At 32.9% G+C, this 21651-nt stretch overlaps 1 protein-coding gene across 1 annotated transcript; it reads left to right on the top strand.

The window, feature by feature from the left end:
* Positions 1 to 1252: 1252 nt before the first annotated feature.
* Sem1 (Suppressor of exocyst mutations 1) lies at positions 1253 to 21263 on the top strand. Its single transcript, XM_035372476.2, has 3 exons — positions 1253 to 1516; positions 12085 to 12181; positions 21145 to 21263. Exons 1-3 carry the CDS (start codon positions 1411 to 1413, stop codon positions 21203 to 21205), a joined length of 264 nt encoding a protein of 87 aa, XP_035228367.1. The 5' UTR covers positions 1253 to 1410; the 3' UTR covers positions 21206 to 21263.
* Positions 21264 to 21651: the final 388 nt, after the last annotated feature.

The raw sequence follows: 21651 nt of genomic DNA, 5'->3' as shown, positions 1-21651 counted from the left end.
TTTTTCGAACAGCGGATGAAACGGGAAAAAGGGAATTGGTGGGGGAAGGCAGCAAACGATATAACACTTTTTTGAGCTGGGAATGAAATGAGAAAGGACGAAACGATACTAAGCCAATAAGACAAGATCTGGTATTTTACTTTATTACTTAATTAGTCATCATAAATTTAAAAATTATTTTAATTTTTATTTGTTTTTACATTTTTATTAAATTTTACTCATAAGTATTTTACATTTCAGTTGCTAATTATTATGTTAGGCCTTCTGTAGGCGCTTCTAATTTTAGAAACTAAGCCCTGACAGCAATAGAAAATTTAATAATGAATCATATCCAGTGCACCAAAAAATAATATCCAAAATAAAGTGAATTTTTTCTACCCAAAAATACGACGCAAAACTCCCTATCGCAGCACTACTCAGTTCCCGCGAGGTAGAATAGCTCACGTGATTCAATGCGATGTGATGTTTCAAGGCCCTTTTTAGGGCCGTAGACCGATAAAATAAGCTCAGGATACGGATACGGATCGATTTTACCGACAGTAACGAGTAACGATACGATAGTAACGAGTACTGGTTCACCGAGTAACGAATACATACGGGTACACAATTTCTCGTTACTTCTACAGCACTATTGACTACAAAATTACATTGTATTTACAAGAACTTCGTGAACATCTTCGCGTTTTCATCGACAGCCAATCACTCCACCTATAAATGACGTCATTTTCAAGTTAAACATAATTGGCTAGCATCAGAAGGGTACGGCGCGGGGTCCAGCTTCTCGTTTCAGAATCCATGCTCGGCTTGTCACGTGACCAAACAAGTGTCGTTTTTTACGTAGCAAGTCGGTCAGCCAATAGTGATTCAGCATTGTCACAGCAGGGGGTACGGCGAGTACGTTTTAGGCCAAGGTCCTTAGAAAGAACCGTCGTCGAGCTAACCTTTTCTTTCTACGGACCTTGCGTTTTAGGAACATGCGCGCCGTAGTAGGCAAAAGTGGGGTAGGCGTCTTGCCAGGTTAAACTAGTCGATATTTCCGTGACGTCAAAAATTCGAAAAGTGGGGTAGGGTTTGGAAATACGCAGCCGGGAATGCGCCAGGACAAGGGAGAAAACCGATTTGGGTTGGTCTATTTCTTATAAGTAAGGCCATGCGGTCAAAATTACCTTTCTATTTGCCTTTCCTTCCCAGCTAAGCTTGTTTTTTCACCCAGCGGGCAAAAGGACTTAGCGATTGCAAAACAAGACATTTTTGTCTACTTTGTCTGTCCGTCTAGGAAATGTGAAAATTTCGAATCATCCTATACTTCATGATTTTCTTAGATGTACAATAATTCATAGTGCTTGTGAATTGCTGCAGAAGTTGATAATTATATTTTCAACAAATAGTTATATCTGTTTTGGACATTTCATGGTCATGGTTGTAAAGCCTCAAAGTGAAATGAGTGAAACAACCAAAAAAGTGGATCTAGGATTGCTTGAAGAAGATGACGAATTTGAAGAATTCCCTGCTGAAGGTAAAGTTATAAAATAAATTTCCAAAAATTATTGGTAGTTTATCTCATTGATAGTTATTATCTCAAAGCGTTGCTCTTAGAATAATCTTAATTAATGTGGAAACTTTTAGCACTGATATTTTTCATGTAGTGTGTGGCAGGTTATTCCTAAATTTTGCGAAAATGAAATGAATTAGATGAATAAATGTAAATATCGCCAAAACAGCGGGAAAGTGCGATACAAGTTTATATATTTTGCTAATTACAGTATTTTTACTTGAAATCTGGGATGTTTATTTTCATTAAGAACTTTCTGGCAGTAATTCATCTATTCGTTTAAGTAGAAATTACATTCTTTTAGTGAAAAGGTTTACGAATTCGTGTTCGTAGTGGTGCTCTCTGAGGAAAAAGTACCATTACGAACATTGACATAGGTCTGTAAAAAATATAAAGTAACCAAAATTGTCATGTTAAATTCGTTTAAGTAGAAATTACTTTCTGACATGACAAAATTGTTATGTCATGGCACAACTAGGAGACAGTTTAAAAAAGTATTGATGTATGCATATGACCAGGTTCAAGGTCGAAAATGAGCCCCAACAGACTCTCAAGATCGTTGTTTGGCAATGGTTGTTAAAAGAAATAGATGACTCATGTCAGCTCAACTTGCAAAAGAGTCTACTATATCTCAGGGCTCATTTACCTAGATAAATCACAAGTGATATTCTGCACAAGAGAGGATTGTGTGTGAAGAAACCGATGACTTGTACCTCACTAATTCATGTTTATGAAATGCACCTATTACACTAGTGTATAAATCATCAAATTGGAATATCATGAACTGAAGCCTTTTCTCTTCACTTATAAATCTCAGTTTTGTTTGTAAAGTGATTCTAGATGTGTTTATAATCTGAAGGGAGTAAAATGTATAGCTGATCTTTAGAATATGGTAACTGGTAGTTTGGTGACATTTTGAAGGCGATAAAGGTTACTACCTGGGACTTTGGTAATAATGTGAGCAGTACTCAGTTCCGATTACGCATTATTTTGTGTGAGGAAAATGAGAGATCATGGATATGTCATGTGATATTAATGGACGAATTACGGTTCTTTAATCGGAAAAGGGGGAAATCGGGAAAAAATCTGGAAATTTTGTATTTGGCTTTATTCTGTGTTGTGTGAAACAGTGTTCGTTAATTTTTGGATCCCATGGCCCTAACTAAAGTGAATTCGAAATGGGTATTTAGTGGGATTGAAAGGGGTAGTAATAAGTGTTTCTTTAAGGTTGTGCGAGATAGAAGTAAAGATGTTTTATTAAGTTATTTATTTTACCTAGTACCTTGCAGTGAACTATAAGTATGATTTTAAAGATCCTGAAACAGAAATAAGAAAAGTTTATCGGACACGTAATCAAGATTCTGAAGAAGATTAGGTAAGTTAGTATTTTTAATTATTTGAGGATATTATTTTTATGCATTGTTCTAAATGTAAGGTGGAAGTAAAGTAATTTGGTATTATTGGGAAAATTGTTATTAGCAATGATTTAGTTTAAAGTAATAAGAATTGTAAGCTAATTTTTATTAATTTAATGTATGTGCTTATTTATATTTTAAGTAGTGTTTTTGAATTTAATTATATTTTAATTAAATGATAGTTTTTTTGTGAATTTTATGTTTGTAGGAATTTGGTATACGTTTTAGTTGAAGTAAACGTGCATGGAAATAATTTAAATATTTGACACTAAGTATTTGTAATGTTTGCGGTATGAATTCGTTGGTGACGTTTATAATACGAGGGCTATCCAGAAAGTAGATTACGTTTTGTAATAAAAAAATAAACAAAGTATATTAAACAAATTTTATTATATACAGATGAAAGCCACACTCAAATACTACTTTTCTACATAGTCACCATACAAATTAAGGCATTTATCGTAGCGATGTACGAGCTTGGAAATTCCTTCGTCGAAAAATTCGGCCGCCTGTGCCTTCAACCACTTCGTTACCTCTTCTTGCCTTCCATCTTGCACAAAACTTGTGGTAACCAAGCTTTTCGCTGATGATTTCGTGCAACAAACTTCGCGAAATTTGTGGAAAACTCAAAGAAAGTTCCGTTATTGTGAAATTTCGATTTTCACGGACTTTAGCATCGACTTTTTCGAGAAGTTCGGCGGTCACTATGCTGGGTCTCCCACTTCGATCTTCGTCGTGAACATTGGTTCGGCCATTTTGAAATCTTATGACCCACTGACGCACTCCACCTTCAGTGATAATGTTGTCCCCATACACTTCACGAAGCTGCCGATAGATTTCTATCGGTTTACAGTTTTTTGCAGTCAGAAACCTTATTAATGAGCGCACCTCGCAGCTCGCGGGATTTTCAATTAACGCAGACATTTCAAACCGTCACAGTATCTGAACGGAGCACAGCACGAACCTCTCACTAGCACGGCTAGATGCAGACTGAGCTGCGCAACGCTCTGACCCCAAGATGGCCGCGCTAGCCCCGCCCCTAGCGGACACAGACGGAAACGTAATCTACTTCCTGGATGGCCCTCGTATAATAGATAATTTAGAGGTAAAAGTTTTTGGATATTTATTTTATACGTGGAAATGTTCATATTTGGAAAGGGTATATACTTTTTCGTTATTAGGTAATTTCATATATGTTCTTTTTAACGGGTTTAAAGATTCAGAAAATTGTCATGCATTTTCGTGAAATTTTTCTAATTTATGAGGAAAAAGGAGTGTACATGGATATGGTGAAGAGTGTGCGCAATGCCATTTTTGTGAAATTCTGGGATTTTTTTCTTAAGTAAAAATAAGTGGACGTCTACATGGTTTAGTGATATTTTAATTAAATGATAGTTATTTTGTGAATTTTATGTTTGTAGGAATTTGGTATACGTTTTAGTTGAAGTAAACGTGCATGGAAATAATTTAAATATTTGACACTAAGTATTTGTAATGCTTGCGGTATGAATTCGTTGGTGACGTTTATAATATAATAGATGATTTAGAGGTAAAAGTTTTTGGATATTTTATTTATTTTATATGTAGAAATGTTCATATTTGGAAAGGGTATATACTTTTGCGCAATCAGGTAATTTCATGTATGTTCTTTTTACCGGGTTTAAAGATTCAGAAAATTGTCATGTATTTTCGTGAAATTTTTCTAATTTATGAGAAAAAAGCAGTGTACATGAATATAGTGAAGAGTGTGCGCAATGCCATTTTTGTGTAATTCTGGGATGTTTTTTTAAGTAAAAATAAGTTGACGTGTACATGGTTTATGTGTATGTGTTATTTTGAAAAACGCGTAAGGAGTATGGTATTGTGCACTTTTTCCCAATTGTACAGTGAATATTTGTCATGATTAAGCAGTTTTGTTAGATAAAATTTCTAGCATAAGTGTAATTCGGCTAGTAGATTGTTGGAAGAAGTATTCAGTAGATGGAAAGAAACATGTCTTTACTTCATGAAGACAAAATTGCGGCGGGAAAAAAAAAATAGAGGGTTGCTGTAGGAGAGTTGGTCACCAAATTTTCGCCAAAAAATCGCCAAGTTACCATAATGTAAAGATCAACCAAATGTACAAAATAAGTCCAAAAACATATGTGAAAGGAATAAATAGGTGCAAAGTCAGTGGAATCATGTTATGATTGGCATCATTTTAAATAGCCACATTGAGCTACACAATTATAACTAATGTAACTATGAATGCTGAAGTATAGAGAGATGAGTTTCTTGATTCTTATGTCAGGTTATTTAAGATTTCAGTCAGTAGCAACTTCCATCTAATGGATGATAATGGCTGTCTGCATCTTGTTGCATTAGTGACTTATTGTCTTGAGGATGAAAGAATCCAGCAGTTGGAGTGGCCTTTATATTTTCTGGATTCATGTCTTATAGGACATGTATGGAAGACTGACTTGCATCTCTGCAGCTCCCACCTAGCTTTGTTCAGAAGTTTTAAGGTACTACTCACAATGAATATATTTTATTACCACAGGAACTCCTGCACAATATAATAAACAGCATGGAAAATCACTGTAAAGTTTCCATTTCATCCTGCAATTATTAAATTATTATCATTCCGTATGATTCCGTATCCATATCATTCCGTATTATTATCATTCCATATGATTTTACTAATTTTTTCTGCATGTCTCAAAAACGTTTTAAAACCAACTTTTACCTATTCCTCTTGTAGCACATTTCCTATACTTTTATTTAAATTAAATTCTTTTAATTTTTGCTGTCACTATTATTTACTGGCATACTTCCTTTGTGTTTCACTAAATAATCTAGAAGCTTCTAATTTATGGTAGCAATATGCAAGCTAAAAATGTATAGCAGAATGTATTGTGTAAATAAAAAAATAGTGATGAATGTAATAATAGATATCTTTGAAATATAGAATACAGAAATTTTAGTACATCCATTCATATCTCTTTTTTAATTAAAGTTAGAAAAAAAAAAAAAAAAAAGAGAAGATGGTGGAGGGGTGTATGTAATTTAACACATTAAGTTTTCTTTATATTTAATTTATATCATACATATTTTATAGTGTGGTTAAAATAGTTTTCTTTTATTGTGATAATATTTAACCCTTCTGAAGGCACAATGTATCTTTAAGATTCTTTTCTATACTTAAGTCAGTGGAGGAAAGTAACTGCTGAGTGAAGGGTTAACCTTCTTTGAACATTATTCTAGCTACTGAATTTAATATGACTGAAATATAGAGATACTGTTATTCATATCTGGTGATATACGTTGGAAATATCTTAACAACAAATTAAAAAATAAAAGTTGTTTTTTTATAATCATTACTAAATCAAAGATTATATATATACATGAGTTAATTTTGAATGTAAAATATTTCTATATTGTTTACTTTTCATTGTAAAGTTACTGTAGTGATATATTTACTTGCCAGCAAAATCTGAAGTTATGCAACTGGAAAAAGAAATGCACAATATGGCAGATTTAACAGAAAAGTATTCATTCTTTCCTGTTTTTCCCGTATAATATATTTGAAACCTAGATCTGATCATCTTCAAAAGTGACTTTCATTCAAAATCTGTACCAAATTAGCCACTGTTTTCCCCAATTTAAAATTTTACATTCATGTAAACTTTATCAAATATTTCCGTATGATTTTCCATACTGTTTGTTAGAAGTATTAAATTTGCTTTTTTTTTTTTAAAGCAAAATGGAATTGTATTTTATTATTACTGGAGCAGGTACAACTCTGATATATGCCCCAATTTCACCAAATGTGGCGATATGTGTTCTGCGCTGGTTTTTGGCGCGATTGCATGCTGTATGGCAACCTTGTTGACGTTGAAAAATCTTCCCTGGAGTTCATTGGTTCGCATTATGCTTTATGTCTGAGAAGCTAGGGGGGGAAGATAAAATGGTGGAAGTTGTTGAATTGAAGTTCGGCAAAAAGAAATATCGTCGTGACCATCCTGTTGAGGGGCAGTAGGTATTTGGAGGTGTGGAAAGAGGGTCTAGGAGATTATTTTTAAGTGGCTGTGCATGATAGAAGTAGGGATTTGTGATTATTTATTTTATTTATATTTGTGAACCATAGTATGAATTTTCTGGATAGTGTGTCTGGCTGTTATATAAATACAATAGTGATTACGTGGCGGCATGTTAAAGGCGGTATGAAATTGGTATTTCTGCTGTTCGAAAAATCATTAATTCATGGTAAGTGCATGTTATTTTATTCTTGTTCTTATTTTGTAAAATGTTATGTTCAATGTTTTTTAATATAAATTTCTGTCATTATTGTTTTTTTTTTTTTTTTAAATTGTTTGAAATTTATTTTAGTTATTTTGTTGATTAGTGCGTACCGTCTAAATTGTGCAATTCGTAGATTTTTTTTAAGTTAAAAAAGGATGCTGTGTACATGGTATTCTTTGAAATTTATTGTTGTTATGTTAATTTATTAAAGCGAGGTATGTGTAGTTCGTAGATTCGTAGATTTTTTTTTAAGTTAAAACATATCGTTGTGTACATGGACTCTTGTCAAATAATTTTGGTTAGAAACTTTATGATTTTGCTATCTAAATTTTTTGTTTTTGTTTCGGATTTTTAGCTTAAATTGTGTGTTCAAAACGTGGTTTTTGCATTTGCGAAAACCGCGTTTTTGGAGACATTTTAGGCTTAAATTTCGAAATGTAGACAAAAAATTTAGATAACAATATGGCAGCATGGAATTTTGGTGAGAAATTTGGCGACTTGAAGGCGCATATCAGAGTAGTTCCCTGGAATATGAGCATTATGTTGCAAAAAAAAAAAAGATTTGTAGAACAGGTGATGGTTTGAAGATTTGCACTTTTTTTTTTTTTTTTTCTGTTTCTAGCTCTTTTATTTACTTTTGGGTCACTCTGGTAGAGTTCACTATTTCTGTCATCTGCAATTAACTGAGAATGAATCATTGAACAACTGTTGATGATTCAATATGCATTCTAATTTGAGAATTTTTGTATTTATCTTTCTTTTGGATTTAACAAAATAGCTGTTCTTTTCACAAAGTTGTGTGCATGTAAGGTTTTTCAGTTCCTATCTTTAATTTGATATCATGCTAACGTTACATTTGCAAACCAAGTGGCTGAAAAGGAAATACAGTCAAAAGTCATTAATTTGGACACCCATAATCCGGACCTCAAAGCTACAAACTTTCTGCGCATGCGTCACGTCGGCGCCGCTTAAGACCTTTACGGATACGAATATGCGTGTGCGCGTGCGCAAAAACCATTTACGAATGCGCGTTTAATGTATAATGGATGGTATAAGCTAAGCTAAAATTATCTAATTCAGTTAATGTTGCAGACTGCGTTGTTCCTTAATCTTTGAACTTTTAATATTTTTTGCAGACTGTTAGAGCAATTTTATAAAAGTAAGCTTGAACTTCGATGTCAAATAAAATTTCTGATATATATATTTACTACAGTCAAAAGTTGTTAATCCGGACTCGTCGGGACTTCGCCGACTCAGGATTATCGATTTTTCCGTGTAGGGTTTATATTTATTTTAACTAACATTTATTTTAAGTTTAAACTATCTTTCCTGTCAAGCCTTACTTTCCCCTGGAACTGCCAATGCCAGAATATGTAAATTTTAGTAGAACGCGCAAGGATTCAAATTATCAGCGGAAGTATTCTGATTTAAATAGAAGGAAACGAGTTCGGTGTGATATTCTTACTTAGCGAGCGCGGAGGTAGTTAGCGAGAATTGAAGAACCCCGTGTTGCGGCCTATGTGCTTGGCGGGAAGTAGTGGTAATCGTTCCAGTGAGCTTCAAGTCTGCTGAATTAGCAGCGGTATTGTAAAACGCGGTGAGTTAGTTATTTTAGAGAGCCTCGTAGTTAGAATCTTGTCTTTACTTTCTTTTCAGGTTATTATTTTTATTTGACTGCCAAGTTGGCACAGTCTGTAAGCGTCAAGAGGACGCAATTGTAATTTATTACGTTGAATAAAAAGGGACTTAAACCCTTCACAAGGCTCTATCTTTTATACAAGTTTTCACAGTCACCTCTTGGTTGCGTGCAAGTTGGAGGCGCGCAACGTTATATCCGGATTATAGATCATCAGTTTAAATCTGGTAAGATGGCATGCAGAAATTATAAAATTAAAAATATGAAACCGTAATTTATGAAATAAAGAACAATTATGATCTAAAAGGTATCAAAATTTACAAGAAAAAAAAAGCTTAATATTTATTTGTTTACCTTATTAAACATTTCTTTCAATGTAAGTTGTTTAAGTTGCTTCGTTTTTTATGTGATAATACATTCTCTTTAATTCTATAAACAGACATAATTTCTTATTCAGTTACAAAGTTTCCCTGTTCAAGTCCTATAATTGTTGTGTCAAGAATACCGACTAATTTGTCAATCGAAATTTTTTCGTTTTCAATAACCTCTGTCACTTTCTTCACTATCGGAAGCGAATTATAATGACGAGGAATTTGATTTAAATCATATCAAAGACGGAGTACATCGAGATGAAATACTACATTTAGAAAGGAATTATAAGCCAAATAAAATAAAAACATCTGCCCTGAAGATAAGGATAGTGCTGACAGATCAACTTCAAATTCATTGCGTGCCGCGGCGTTAAAGATAAACAAAGTTTAGATAAACAAAGGATATGCCTTTATCCATTTTTTGCAGCAATTCTACTTTTTGTTTAATGGACTTCGAAACATACTTTTGCTTTGTAGATCCTTTACATATTAGTAAATATATATCAGAAATTCTATTTGACCTAATCGAAAGTTCAAGCTTACTTTTATAAAATTGCTTTAACAGTCTGCAAAAAATAATAAGCCGGATCCAATTCGAAGATTAAGGAACAACGCAATCTGCAACATTAACTGAATTAGATAATTTTAGCTTAGCTTATACCGTCCGTTATACATTAAACGCACATTCGTAAATGTATTTTACACACGCATATTTGCAGCCGTAAAGGTCTTACGTGCATGCATCAACACGACGCATGCGCAGAAAGTTTGTAGCTTTGAGGTCCGGATTATGGGTGTCCGAATTCACGACTTTTGACTGTAATATGTAAAGGATCTACAAAGCGAAAGTATGTTTTGAAGTCCATTAAACAGAAAGTGGAATTGCTGCAAAAAATGGATAAAGGCATATCCTTTGTTTATCTAAATTTTAACGTTTGTTTATCTAAAATTTGTTTACCTTTAACGCCGCGGCACGCAATGAATTTGAAGTTGATCTGTCAGCACTAGCCTTATCTTCAGGGCAGATGTTTTTTATTTTATTTGGCTTATTATTCCTTACTAAATGTAGTATTTCATCTCGATGTACTCCATCTTTGATATGATTTAAATCAAATTCCTCGTCATTATAATTCGCTTCCAATAGCGAAGAAAGTGACAGAGGTTATTGAAAACGAAAAAATTTCGATTGACAAATTAGTCGGTATTCTCGACACAGCAATTATAGGACTTGAACAGCGGAACTTTGTAACTGAACAAGAAATTATGTCTGTTCATAGAATTAAAGAGAATGTATTATCACATAAAAAATGAAGCAACTTAAACAACTTACGTTGAAAGAAATGTTTAATAAAGTAAACAAATAAATATTCAGCCTTTTTTTTTTTTTTTTTTTTTTTGTAAATTTTGATACCCTTTAGATGATAATTGTTCTTTATTTCATAAATTATGGTTTCATATTTTTAATTTTATAATTTCTGCATGCCATCTTACCAGATTTAAACTGATGATCTATAATCCGCAAAATCGATAATCCGGAATCTTCGAAGTCCCGACGAGTCCGGATTAATGACTTTTGACTGTATATGAAAAGGAGGTACATATATGTAATTTGAATAGTTAATTTTAATAACATTTCATGAATATACCACAGAAATATTTGCATTTTATATTCACTACAACAGTTTTTACGAAAGACTTTCAAGATGGTGATTGTAGAAATTTACATTATGATATTCAAGCAAAGATTTTCAAGAACTGTGAATTTACCATTATTTCTTGAAAAAGAATTAATTAAATTGAATTAGCACTCTAAATTTAGAACAGTCTTTATCATGGTTGGAGAGAACTTTTCAAGAACTACTACATATTTTTAGAAAAAAATAAGGAACAGCTGTCTCATACAGACCAGGTTTGATGAGAGAAACTATGATTTTACTTACCTAATTTTTTTGTTTATTTACATTTCAAACTTAAAGCCTAAAATAAAAACAAAAAACTTAGATAAGCAATTGTGATTACTAAATACTAATCTAATTAAAAAGCAAGAATAAGCAAGTTTAATAAGCAAGAAGTTTCTCATCAGAAATGCTTGACAACAAATTTAAACTAAGATAACATCAGTAAATTCCAAACAATTTCAACACAAATAAATTTAAAAATTAAAGAAATAACAAGATAAAAATATATTTACGGGTGCCCCTAATTATTTTTTTCCGCTGAAAGACATTGTCATCCCTTCATTAAGTCCACTACAAAATTTCACAATTTTCTGATTACTAGTTTGTTTGTAGGCAGTTTTGAAATAGGGTTCTTTAATTATAGACACCTTGTAGTTATTAGTGCACCTTGTAGTAGACTTGGCACTGTTTTACAGAAGAAAGAGGTCGCCTATTAATGCTATACTATATAAGGTATCTATCTCAAAAACCAATTGATCACTTTAATTGACTATCGGGTTTCTGCTTCTTTTGTTCTAGTCGAAACTTCATAGTAAAAACTGTTAAGAATCAATTTAAAGCACTTGCTGATATTGCAGAAAATCTGTACATAAATGCAGAAAGTATCATGGATTTTCTATGAAAATGCTTGGAACTTAAAATGCTACAAAAAGAATGTATATGAAAATGGTGATGTTACTTGTTAAAATTAAAAACTTATTATGGATGTAGTTGCCAGAGTTTGACACAGTGTGAAGACTTAGCAATTGACTAAAATTGACTAAAAACTTTGGCTAAGATGGTTGCATTAATACATAAATACTTAAAATATTTTGAATGTTTGAATTGACTACATATAGACATGCATTTTGACTCATGTACTGAATTTTAGATTGGACTGCTAAAGATGAAGATGAACAAGACGTTAATGTCTGGGAAGATAACTGGGATGATGACAATGTTGAAGACGAGTTTAGTAATCAGTTAAGGTAAATTTTCTTTTTTGTTTTACAAAATTTCTGATCTAAAATTATTAAACAAGTAATTAAATTTTTATCCGTTTGAATTTCCAGTGCCTATGTTTAAATTATGTGAGATTTAGAAAGAAAACATGGCATTTCAGAAATAAACTCTGAAGTAAGATATATTCGATTATAAAATTCTGCCAATCATGAAAATTTGTGTAGATCTTGCCAAACTTGTGCCAGTCATTCTGGAAGAAGTTAAAGGAACAGATTGCCTTTTATTTAATAAGATAATCAACATACACAAAGTATGGACGTCCTTACTAATATTATAAATGTGAATGCGAGTTTGTTTGTTTGTTATGCTTTCACACCTTGATAACTTAACCGATCATCATGAAATTTTCAAGAAATATTTTTGATATATTAAAAAAGGTACGAAGGCTATAAAATGTCTTTGTACGACTTTAATTAGCTGAGATATTAATTAAAAACTGCTTTTCTCCTACATTTTTTCACTTACTTTGATGGGTTTTTTTTCCCTATTAAAGGGATTTGGCTATGTGCCAATTGAATTTTAAAAACATATGTATGGAACAACAGTTGGTTGAATTTCAAGACCCATATCCCCCGATACCAAAACTTCGTTGGAATCCATTGATACCATTCTGATCTTTGTACTACTTTTATCAGCTGAGATATTAATAAAAATGCTAATTTGAATGAGACTCAATAGTGACATTAGGGGTTTTTTCTTAGGTCTTCCCGTGTGGATCCAATAAATTGGTGATAAAAATTATAACTTTTGTTCTGAAATTTGGAAATTATGTCGCACTCTGAATGATAGGAACAATGGTGGTGGAACTGTTTTTGTCACATAATTATTTCCAGCTTAATCACAGATGAAATAATACTCCGCTTGCTTTTGTTAACTCTTTGTTGACAGGTTGCGATTCGAAAGCGACAGACGGAGGGGTAGCTGCTATCCGGTAGACTTTTGGATTGGCGAAAAGGTCGAAGTTCAGGGATTCACACATGGAAAATCATTTTTAAATTAATATCTTGACTTCTAATTAACTTACCGACTTGAAACTGTAGAATCAGTACTTACTGTCTAGGAATATGATGTTTGTAAACTTACTTCCGATGTGGCTGTCTAGGGGCTTGAAATGACTAATTCGACTTATGAATAACTCGAATATTTAATGAAACATAAATAGTTGCTACAGACTACAAAATGATTACATGTGTAGAAAGATGAATTTACATAGATGATATATACAGATGAAGAGAATCGACTGTCTTTTACATGTAAACATCTTTCAGTCGCGTCATCGTCTTAATGGCGGAATCATCTGACTTCCATCATCGAAAAAAGTAAAAGATTATTCTCACAGCTTGTTGCGTCATCCGATTATAATGAACGATGCCATCCCACAAATGCTCGTCCATCCTGATGGAATATGGCCTCGCATTCTCGTAGCACCACCATCTCATCTAGGGATCTGAAAAATAAAATTTTAAAAAACAAAAAAAAGATTTTTAGTTACTATTGAGGGAAAAGTCGTCCTAAATGGTTTATTTCAGTCATCTTCCCTTATCATCTTAACATCCTCAGAAATAATGGCGTTAGCTCTTCTTCAACATTCGTTCAACTTTAACAGTTTATCTGAATGTACCTATTTCCCAAACATGTCTTCCTTTTATGCTGTCTGGAACAATTCGTCTTCGTATTTACGTCTTCTTAAACATCGTCTGAATGCGTCTTCTTAGATACCGTCTGGATACGTCTTCTGAATGCGTCTTAGATATCTTCAAGATCCGTCATTCGAATGCGTCTTCTCAAAATCATCTTCTTTAAGCCGTCTTCCTTCATACATTTCATCCTTAGACATCATCTTCAGTCTTCTTAAATTAGTTCACGTCTTTAAAATAATAGTCCATTAGTCAAATCAGGAGAAATTTGTCTAGTCGGGGAAAACGTCTAAATCAGGAATCATCAAAATCATTATTTCATTATCAAAGATTTTCAATTTTCTTCCTGAATCTGCTTTTTCGCTTCTTTTTTTCTCGCCTTCTTTACTTTCTTTTGTTCCGTCTTTGCTTTCCGTATCAGCGTCGTTGTGATCAGGTTTTCTGACTGACTTCTGCTTTTCAATCTTCTCTTCTTCTTCGGTAGTGTCTGTAGTTTCTTCGTCTCCAGTGGCTTCTTTTGCTTCTCTATTGCAAGGTATTTGACTAAAATTGTTCTAGTAGAATTCGCATTTGATTCATCATTTTTAGCAAATGACTCTTCTTCAAGAAAATGCTTCTCTTCAGAATCTCGTTCTGCAGTGGCGTTTCTCCTAGTTGGCTTCGAATCTGAGTGTATTGTGTCTTCTTGAGCCTGAGTTATCTTAAATGTTATACCATCTTGAATTACCATACATACAGGATTTCAACTAAGAGCAGCCACATATCCCATACGGGTGCCAGATCTGTGTTCGATTGTGTAATCATAATCTTGTAACATTAATGCCCATCTAGATATTTTAGTACAAATGTCTTTCTTGCTCATAGTTTGTTTGAATGCATTACAATCTGTAACAATTTTAAATGGTATGCCTAATACGTACACCCTGAATTTTTTAAGAACTTCTACGACTACTTTAACCTCTAATTCGTAGCTCGAATATTTACGTTCAATGTCTGTCGTATTCCTACTCGTATAATAAACATGCATCTGATTATCAATTAAGGATGATGCATCTGATTATCAATTAAGGATTTCTGTAACAGAACCGCACCATAACCGTCAGCATTAGCATCAGCGTGTATTTCGGCTTCTGCTTTTGGATTATAAATACACAAAACAGGTTCAGACGTCAAGATGCGTTTCAATTCATTAAAAGCATAACGTTTTTTAGTTTCGAATTTAAATTTAGAATCTTTCTTCAGTAAATCACTAAGTGGTTTTACAATTAATGAATAATTAGGTATAAATTTTCTGAAGTGACCAGTTAAACCTAAATAACTTTGAACATCTTTTACACATTTAGGTTCTGGAAAGTTAATTACTGCTTTCGTTTTAGAAGAAGAAGGATATAATTTCCCATCTTTAATTTTGTGTCCTAAAAATTCGATTTTGTGCTTCAAAAATTGACATTTCTTAATTTTTAGTTCTAGTCCATATTCCGATGCAGTCTGTAATACGCGTTTCAATTTTTTAATTCCCTGAGCTTCATTTTCGGAAGGAGTAATGATGTCCATATAGATTACAACAGTATTGTCCTTTAAAAGATCAAAAATATATCATAGATGTATCTTTGAAAAACACTTGGGCTGTTGGCAAGACCGAACGGGACTTTCAGAAATTCATACTGTTTGTTTTGTGTTACGAAAGATGTATATTTTCTACTTTCTTCGTCCACTTCAACATGAAAAAAACCGTTCTTTAAATCTAGTGTTGTAAATACCATTGCTGCTTGTAATTTATCAATAACATCATCAATTAATGGCAGAGGAAAGCAATCGCGAATTACTTTTAATTCAGGCGCCGATAATCTATGCAAAGTCTCCATGAGCCACATTTTTTTCTACTTAGCACGATATTACTTGCGTAATCAGAACATCTTTGTTTAATGATTTTTTTCTCTAACCACTCCGAAATCTGTTTATCAATTTCGCGCTGCTCAGCAAGGGAGGGGGGGGGAAGCGTCGTGGTGAGCAATAATCTGGAAGTTGATCCGTCATCACTATTCGCATCTTCAGGCCAGATGTTTTTATTTTATTCGGCTCATAATTCCTTACTAAGTGTAGTATTTCATTTCTATGTACTCTCTTTGATATGACTTAAATCAATTTCCTCGTCATTATAAATATCACGAATGCATATCAAATAGTTTTCAGGTTGCAATTTTCTAATTTCGACTCCTTTTTTATTTACAGTTAATTCCCCTTGCCTTATAATATCAGTACCAATGATCGCTTGTAAAAACATTTCGTTTTATGCGATAACACAAATATTTGATCGAAATGAAGAACCATCAATTTCGAATTCACCATCAAATTTTCCTATAGGCTTAATTTTCCCATTACCAAACCCCGTTAACTGTAGATTTGACGACTTAAATTCAGGAGAACCTATCTTCTTATGTATATCTTCTCAGATTAACATTACCTGACTACCAGTATCTATTAAAGCATCAATTTGCAAATTACCCAAATTAACAGTTTTATGCATTTCTTTCTGACAAGTCTGAGTTATTGGAGTAACAGCTTTGGCATCTTGGATATTTTTAGATGATGTTTTCGAACAATCTAAGGCTTTGTGTCCAAACAAATTGCATTTAAAACATTTAAATCCTTTACTCTTATTGTTACAGAAATTCGATTTATGGCCTAAACTTCCACAATTATAACACCTTGGCTCTTTAATCTTACTAGGTACAGCGCATGTTTTATTTTGTGTGTTAGTACTTGAATAACCCTTATTTTTCGTATCTGGAACGCGAATTTTCTCATAAATTTTTAATTTCTCTTTGAATTCAGAAATAGTTTTACACCCATACAAAACAATTTTGTTTCTACTCTGATCTGGTATCCCATTGATTACATAATCAAGAATTGATGAATCATCAACAAAACCACGACTGGCTATTTCACGCATGGCAATTAAATATTTTGAAAGTGATTCACCAGGTTTTAAGTGTCGTTTCTGTAACAAATTATGAAGTTGTGCACTGTTTATTTTAGAACCAAGTTCAGATAAAAGATTTTCTTTTAATTTGTCCCGTGATATTATACCCTTCAAAGACCTAATAAATATTTTAGCAGAACCAGTAAGCAATTTTTTAGCAAACACAATTTTCTGTAATTCCGATAACTTAAATAGTTTAAAAGATTCTTCTAAATCACCAATGAAGGATTCAACTGGATATGTATCAGTGCCATTAAATTCAGAAACAGTTTCTAAGATATCACGAAAATGTAGGGAAATATTGCTAGGCATTATAATGTTTTCATCCACTGAGTTATTTATGGGAGGTGATTCTGACCAAACAGAATTAATATCATCATTTTTATCAGAATCATAAACACTTTCGTTTTCAGATAACTCATCATCGTCATCACTTTCGGATTTTAAAAGCTTAAAATCACAAAGACTATTCAATATTAAATCACAGTTTTTATCAGGATTTGAATCATAATTAAGATGTAACAAATTACACACAGAAATAAAATCATATGCAGTAAGAGTTTTAAGTAATTTTTGTTTTGTTTCTTCAATATTAAAATTAGATGGAAAACCACAAAAGTTATGCAGTCTAGCTCTATTTTTTCGATCACCCAAAGTTCCAAACACAATTTGATGTAAAAGTTTAATTGACTTAGTAGGCTCAGTCTTTAAAGAATTGAAAATTCTAGGAATAGAATTTAAGGTAGTCATCTTAATTCACAGTATCATAGAACACTATTCTTAGAAGTAATAATGTAGAAATAATCGAAACAAAACTTACTTCTCTTCTTTTGTAATATTCATCATGCTTCTTCCTAGGCTCATACCGGCCTGAGCGCCCAATTCTGTAGAATCGGTACTTACTGTCTAAGAATATGATGTTTGTAAACTTACTTCCGATGTGGCTCTCTAGGGGCTTGGAATGACTAATTCGACTTATGAATAACTCGAATATTTAATGAAACATAAATAGTTGCTACAGACTACAAAATGATTACATGTGTAGAAAGATGAATTTACCTAGATGATATATACAGATGTAGAGAATCGACTGTCTTTTACATGTAAACATCTTTCAGTCGCATCATCGTCTTAATGGCGGAATCGTCTGACTTTCATCATCGAAAAAAGTAAAAGATTATTCTCACAGCTTGTTGCGTCATCCGATTATAATGAACGATGCCATCCCACAAAACTATTATTAACATTTCAACTTTTGTGATATATTTAATGTTTTTTTTTCATATTTTTTTAAAGATCTATTCATTCATGTTATATATTTCTGTTATTGTTGCTTGAAAAATTGCATTTACATTTTATATTTTTTACATTTTACTGTGTACGATAACAATTATCGTTTTATCATTTTAAGGCGCTCGAATGTTCTTTATTTTAAAAAATAACCCTTTGACCAGGTGTAAATACAGAATATCTGCGGCCTATAGGTATTGAAGAAGGGCAGTATTTACTGAAATTTTACATGGAGTGTATTTTTTAAATTCACGCGGAGTTGAAACTTATTTAAGGCGTGCAAAGCCACAGGTAAAGCTAGTAACATATAAAGGTAAATTATCTAGTTGACATAATAAATGACATTATAGAAAGGTAAATAATCTGGTTGACTGGTAGCAGGTAATTGTTCCAGTCTATTACTGTGCAGTTGGAATATTCGGCTGACCGTATTATTAATACAAATGCTTTTGATGTTATGGTTCCATAGCTTGAAATTAATCCACTTCTTACTGTTCTATAGGAGAAAGGTCTCAGGTTTAAATAATTTTTTCAAAAGACTGGGAAAAATACAATAATAACAATTTATATCCTTATTAAAAAACAAAATGTGCCTTATCAAGAATCATTTGGGAGTATATCAAATGAAAGTGAAGATATTAAAGTGTATGTGGTAATTTTTCATGTTGTTGTTTCAGTATTTATCCATTTTCATAAGCTTCAGTCACACATTTCTTGATGCCAGGAGTCTGTTATTTTGAAAATATGTGCTGTTTCATTGAAAGCAAGTTCCAAATATTAATTATTTCATAAAACTGGAGATTATAGGCCAGTTTTGCACATTTTCAAAAATTTGGCAATTTTCCAAATGGGTAAGTGTTGCACGTTTTAAAAAATTGCTAGGTCATCAAATCGCCACATTAGATCATTGCGAGGTAAAGCTGGAGATTACAGGCCAGTTTGGCACATTTTTGAAAATTCAGCAGATGGGTAAGTCTTATGCATTATAAAAAATCACTAACTTATCAAATCGCCATATTAAATGGTTGCGGTTTTGAATGAAACTTGTAAACATGCAAAGAACTCTTATCTAAAACAGAAATTTGAGAAAAACAAAAGAAAAGTATTTTAAAGTTTATAGCTAAGTTTGTTATGAGATCAACACTAATAAGAATTTCCATAGTATCTTATCATGCGTTTGTAAAAAGTAGCAAAAGAGTGTAAAACATATTGAAATGTTAGCAATTTTTTATTAGCATCACATTTTTCCCCATGCAAAAATGTTCAGCTTTGAGTTGAATGTGTGCCCTTTGATAATGCATGGCCTATGTGAGCAGGGCTTCACATCATATGAACATACCAAAAATTGGGTTGATTTGTAGATTCTGAAAAGATGAAGTATTCTTCCAATGCGGTATCCGTATGCTGCCAGAAAAATGGGAAAAGGTAGTGGCTAGCGATGGGCAGTACTTAATAAAATTGATTAAAATTATAATTCAGTTGAATAAAACATAATGTGCCAATCTTTGACAATAAATGCATAATTTTTGGTTAAAAAACGGCAGATTTGTGCTTTCAATACATTTTTCTCTTTTCCATTCAAATTATGAGTTGGATTCTTTATGATTAGATATTGTACTTTAATTAAAAACTGTTTTTAATGTTTTTATTGTTTATTTATTTATTAAATTTAACTATTACTGACACCAAAAATACAGGGGTTGGACAAAAATATGGAAACACCTTTAAAAAAACATGTTTCTTTGCATAATATGGTGTAGGAAACCCATTGGCATCCAAAACAGCTTGCAGTCTTCTCGGAATGGATAAATACAGTTCCTGTATGTTTGCCAAGGGAATATTATACCATTCTTCCTGCAAAACGGTGGCAAGTTCAGATAACGATGTTGGCAGTGGATAACGAGAACGCACTTTCCGTTCCAATGTAGCCCACAAAGGTTCGATAATATTCAGGTCTGGTGACTGTGGTGGCCAGGGGAGATGGGACAACTCATCCTCATGCTCAGAAAACCAGTCCTGGACAATGTGAGCTGTGTGAACAGGGGCTTGGAAGACACCATCACCATCGGGGAACAAAGTTTGTACCATGGGATGAACTTGATCGGCCAAAATGTTCACATAAGTCTTGGCAGTCATGTGCCCTGACACAGTTATCATGGGGCTAGCAGAGAACCACGATATGGCTGCCCAAACCATAACAGAACCCCCGCCATGCAGTGATGACAACAAGCAGTCTGTATTATAGGCTTGAGATGGCGTTCTCCAGACTTAAACTTGGTCAGAAGTGGGAAACAATGTGAAATAAGACTCGTCAGACCATATTACTCGCTTCCACTGCTCTATAGTCCAGGCTTTATGACTTAAACACCACCTTTTCCTGTTACGGGCATTAGCATCACTGATGAGTGGCTTCTCAATTGCAGCACGGCCATCAATTCCCTGTTTATGAAGCTCCCTTCTAATTGTTTTGGTACTCACAGGGTTCGGTAACACAACATTCATTTCAGCAGTAACTTTTGCAGCTGTGGTCTTCTTATTTTTCGTTACAATTGCCCTTAATGATCATCTGTCACGATCACTCAGGACACACTTTCGTCCGCGCCGTGATTTAGCAGATGATGTTTTTCCGCTTTTCAAATATGCGGAATAAATCTTCGATACAGTACCTCTTGAAACACTAAACACCTCGGCTACCTTGCTTACGGAAGCACCTACCATACGTGCTCCAACAATTTGCCCACGTTCGAAGTCTGTTAACTCTGACATAATGCAATGACAACCTCACATAACAGTACTCCGACAACAACTGAACTGTTTAGCACATTTACGAAGTTGTATAGGTGGCGTCAGTAGTCAAAAACGCCAGCGCCACCTACATATTTCATTAAAATCAATCTTTCTTTTCAAACATGCATTTCACAAGGTGTTTCCATATTTTGTCCATCCACTGTAACTCTCTTTAAGTAAAAAATTCATTCAAATATATATAATTTAAATAGATTTTTTTCCCCCCTCGTAGGGCTGAACTGGAGAAATGTGGACATAAGGTTAATGGAAGTGGTGAACCAATGAAATCATGATTTTTTCATCCATATTGATACCTCATTTTCTTTATTAAAATTCATGGTATAAATTGTGTATTTTTGGTTTTATTTTGCATATTTCTATTAAAAGAACACCACCCTTTTAATACTACACTGATATTTAAACAAATTAAATAGTGAATTTTATCAGTAACTAAATAAAAAAGCATAGAAACATGTCAATTCATCTTAAAGCACTTTTTAGTTTTATACATTTACATCGAAAAAAAAAAAGCTTTAAATATGCTTATTTTCACACCTAGAGAGAAAATTGGTATTTAGTTTTTATGGTTTATGAACTTAATCCAAGAAATATATATCCATTTTCTTATTTTCTTCCTTTTTTTTTTTTTTTTTTTTTTTTAATTTTCAAAACACATTTTTTGTAATTATCTATAATAAAAATTAGTTACCCTCCTCCCCAACTTAAAATGATGAGAAAT

The sequence above is a fragment of the Stegodyphus dumicola genome, chromosome 2 (genome assembly GCF_044657685.1).
Source record: "Stegodyphus dumicola isolate Sdum_Otavi_A_Nest chromosome 2, ASM4465768v1".
NCBI classification, from domain to species: Eukaryota; Metazoa; Arthropoda; class Arachnida; order Araneae; family Eresidae; genus Stegodyphus; species Stegodyphus dumicola.
The sequence above is the reverse complement of the archived record's forward strand: the minus strand, read 5'-3'. Positions and strand labels throughout refer to the sequence as shown.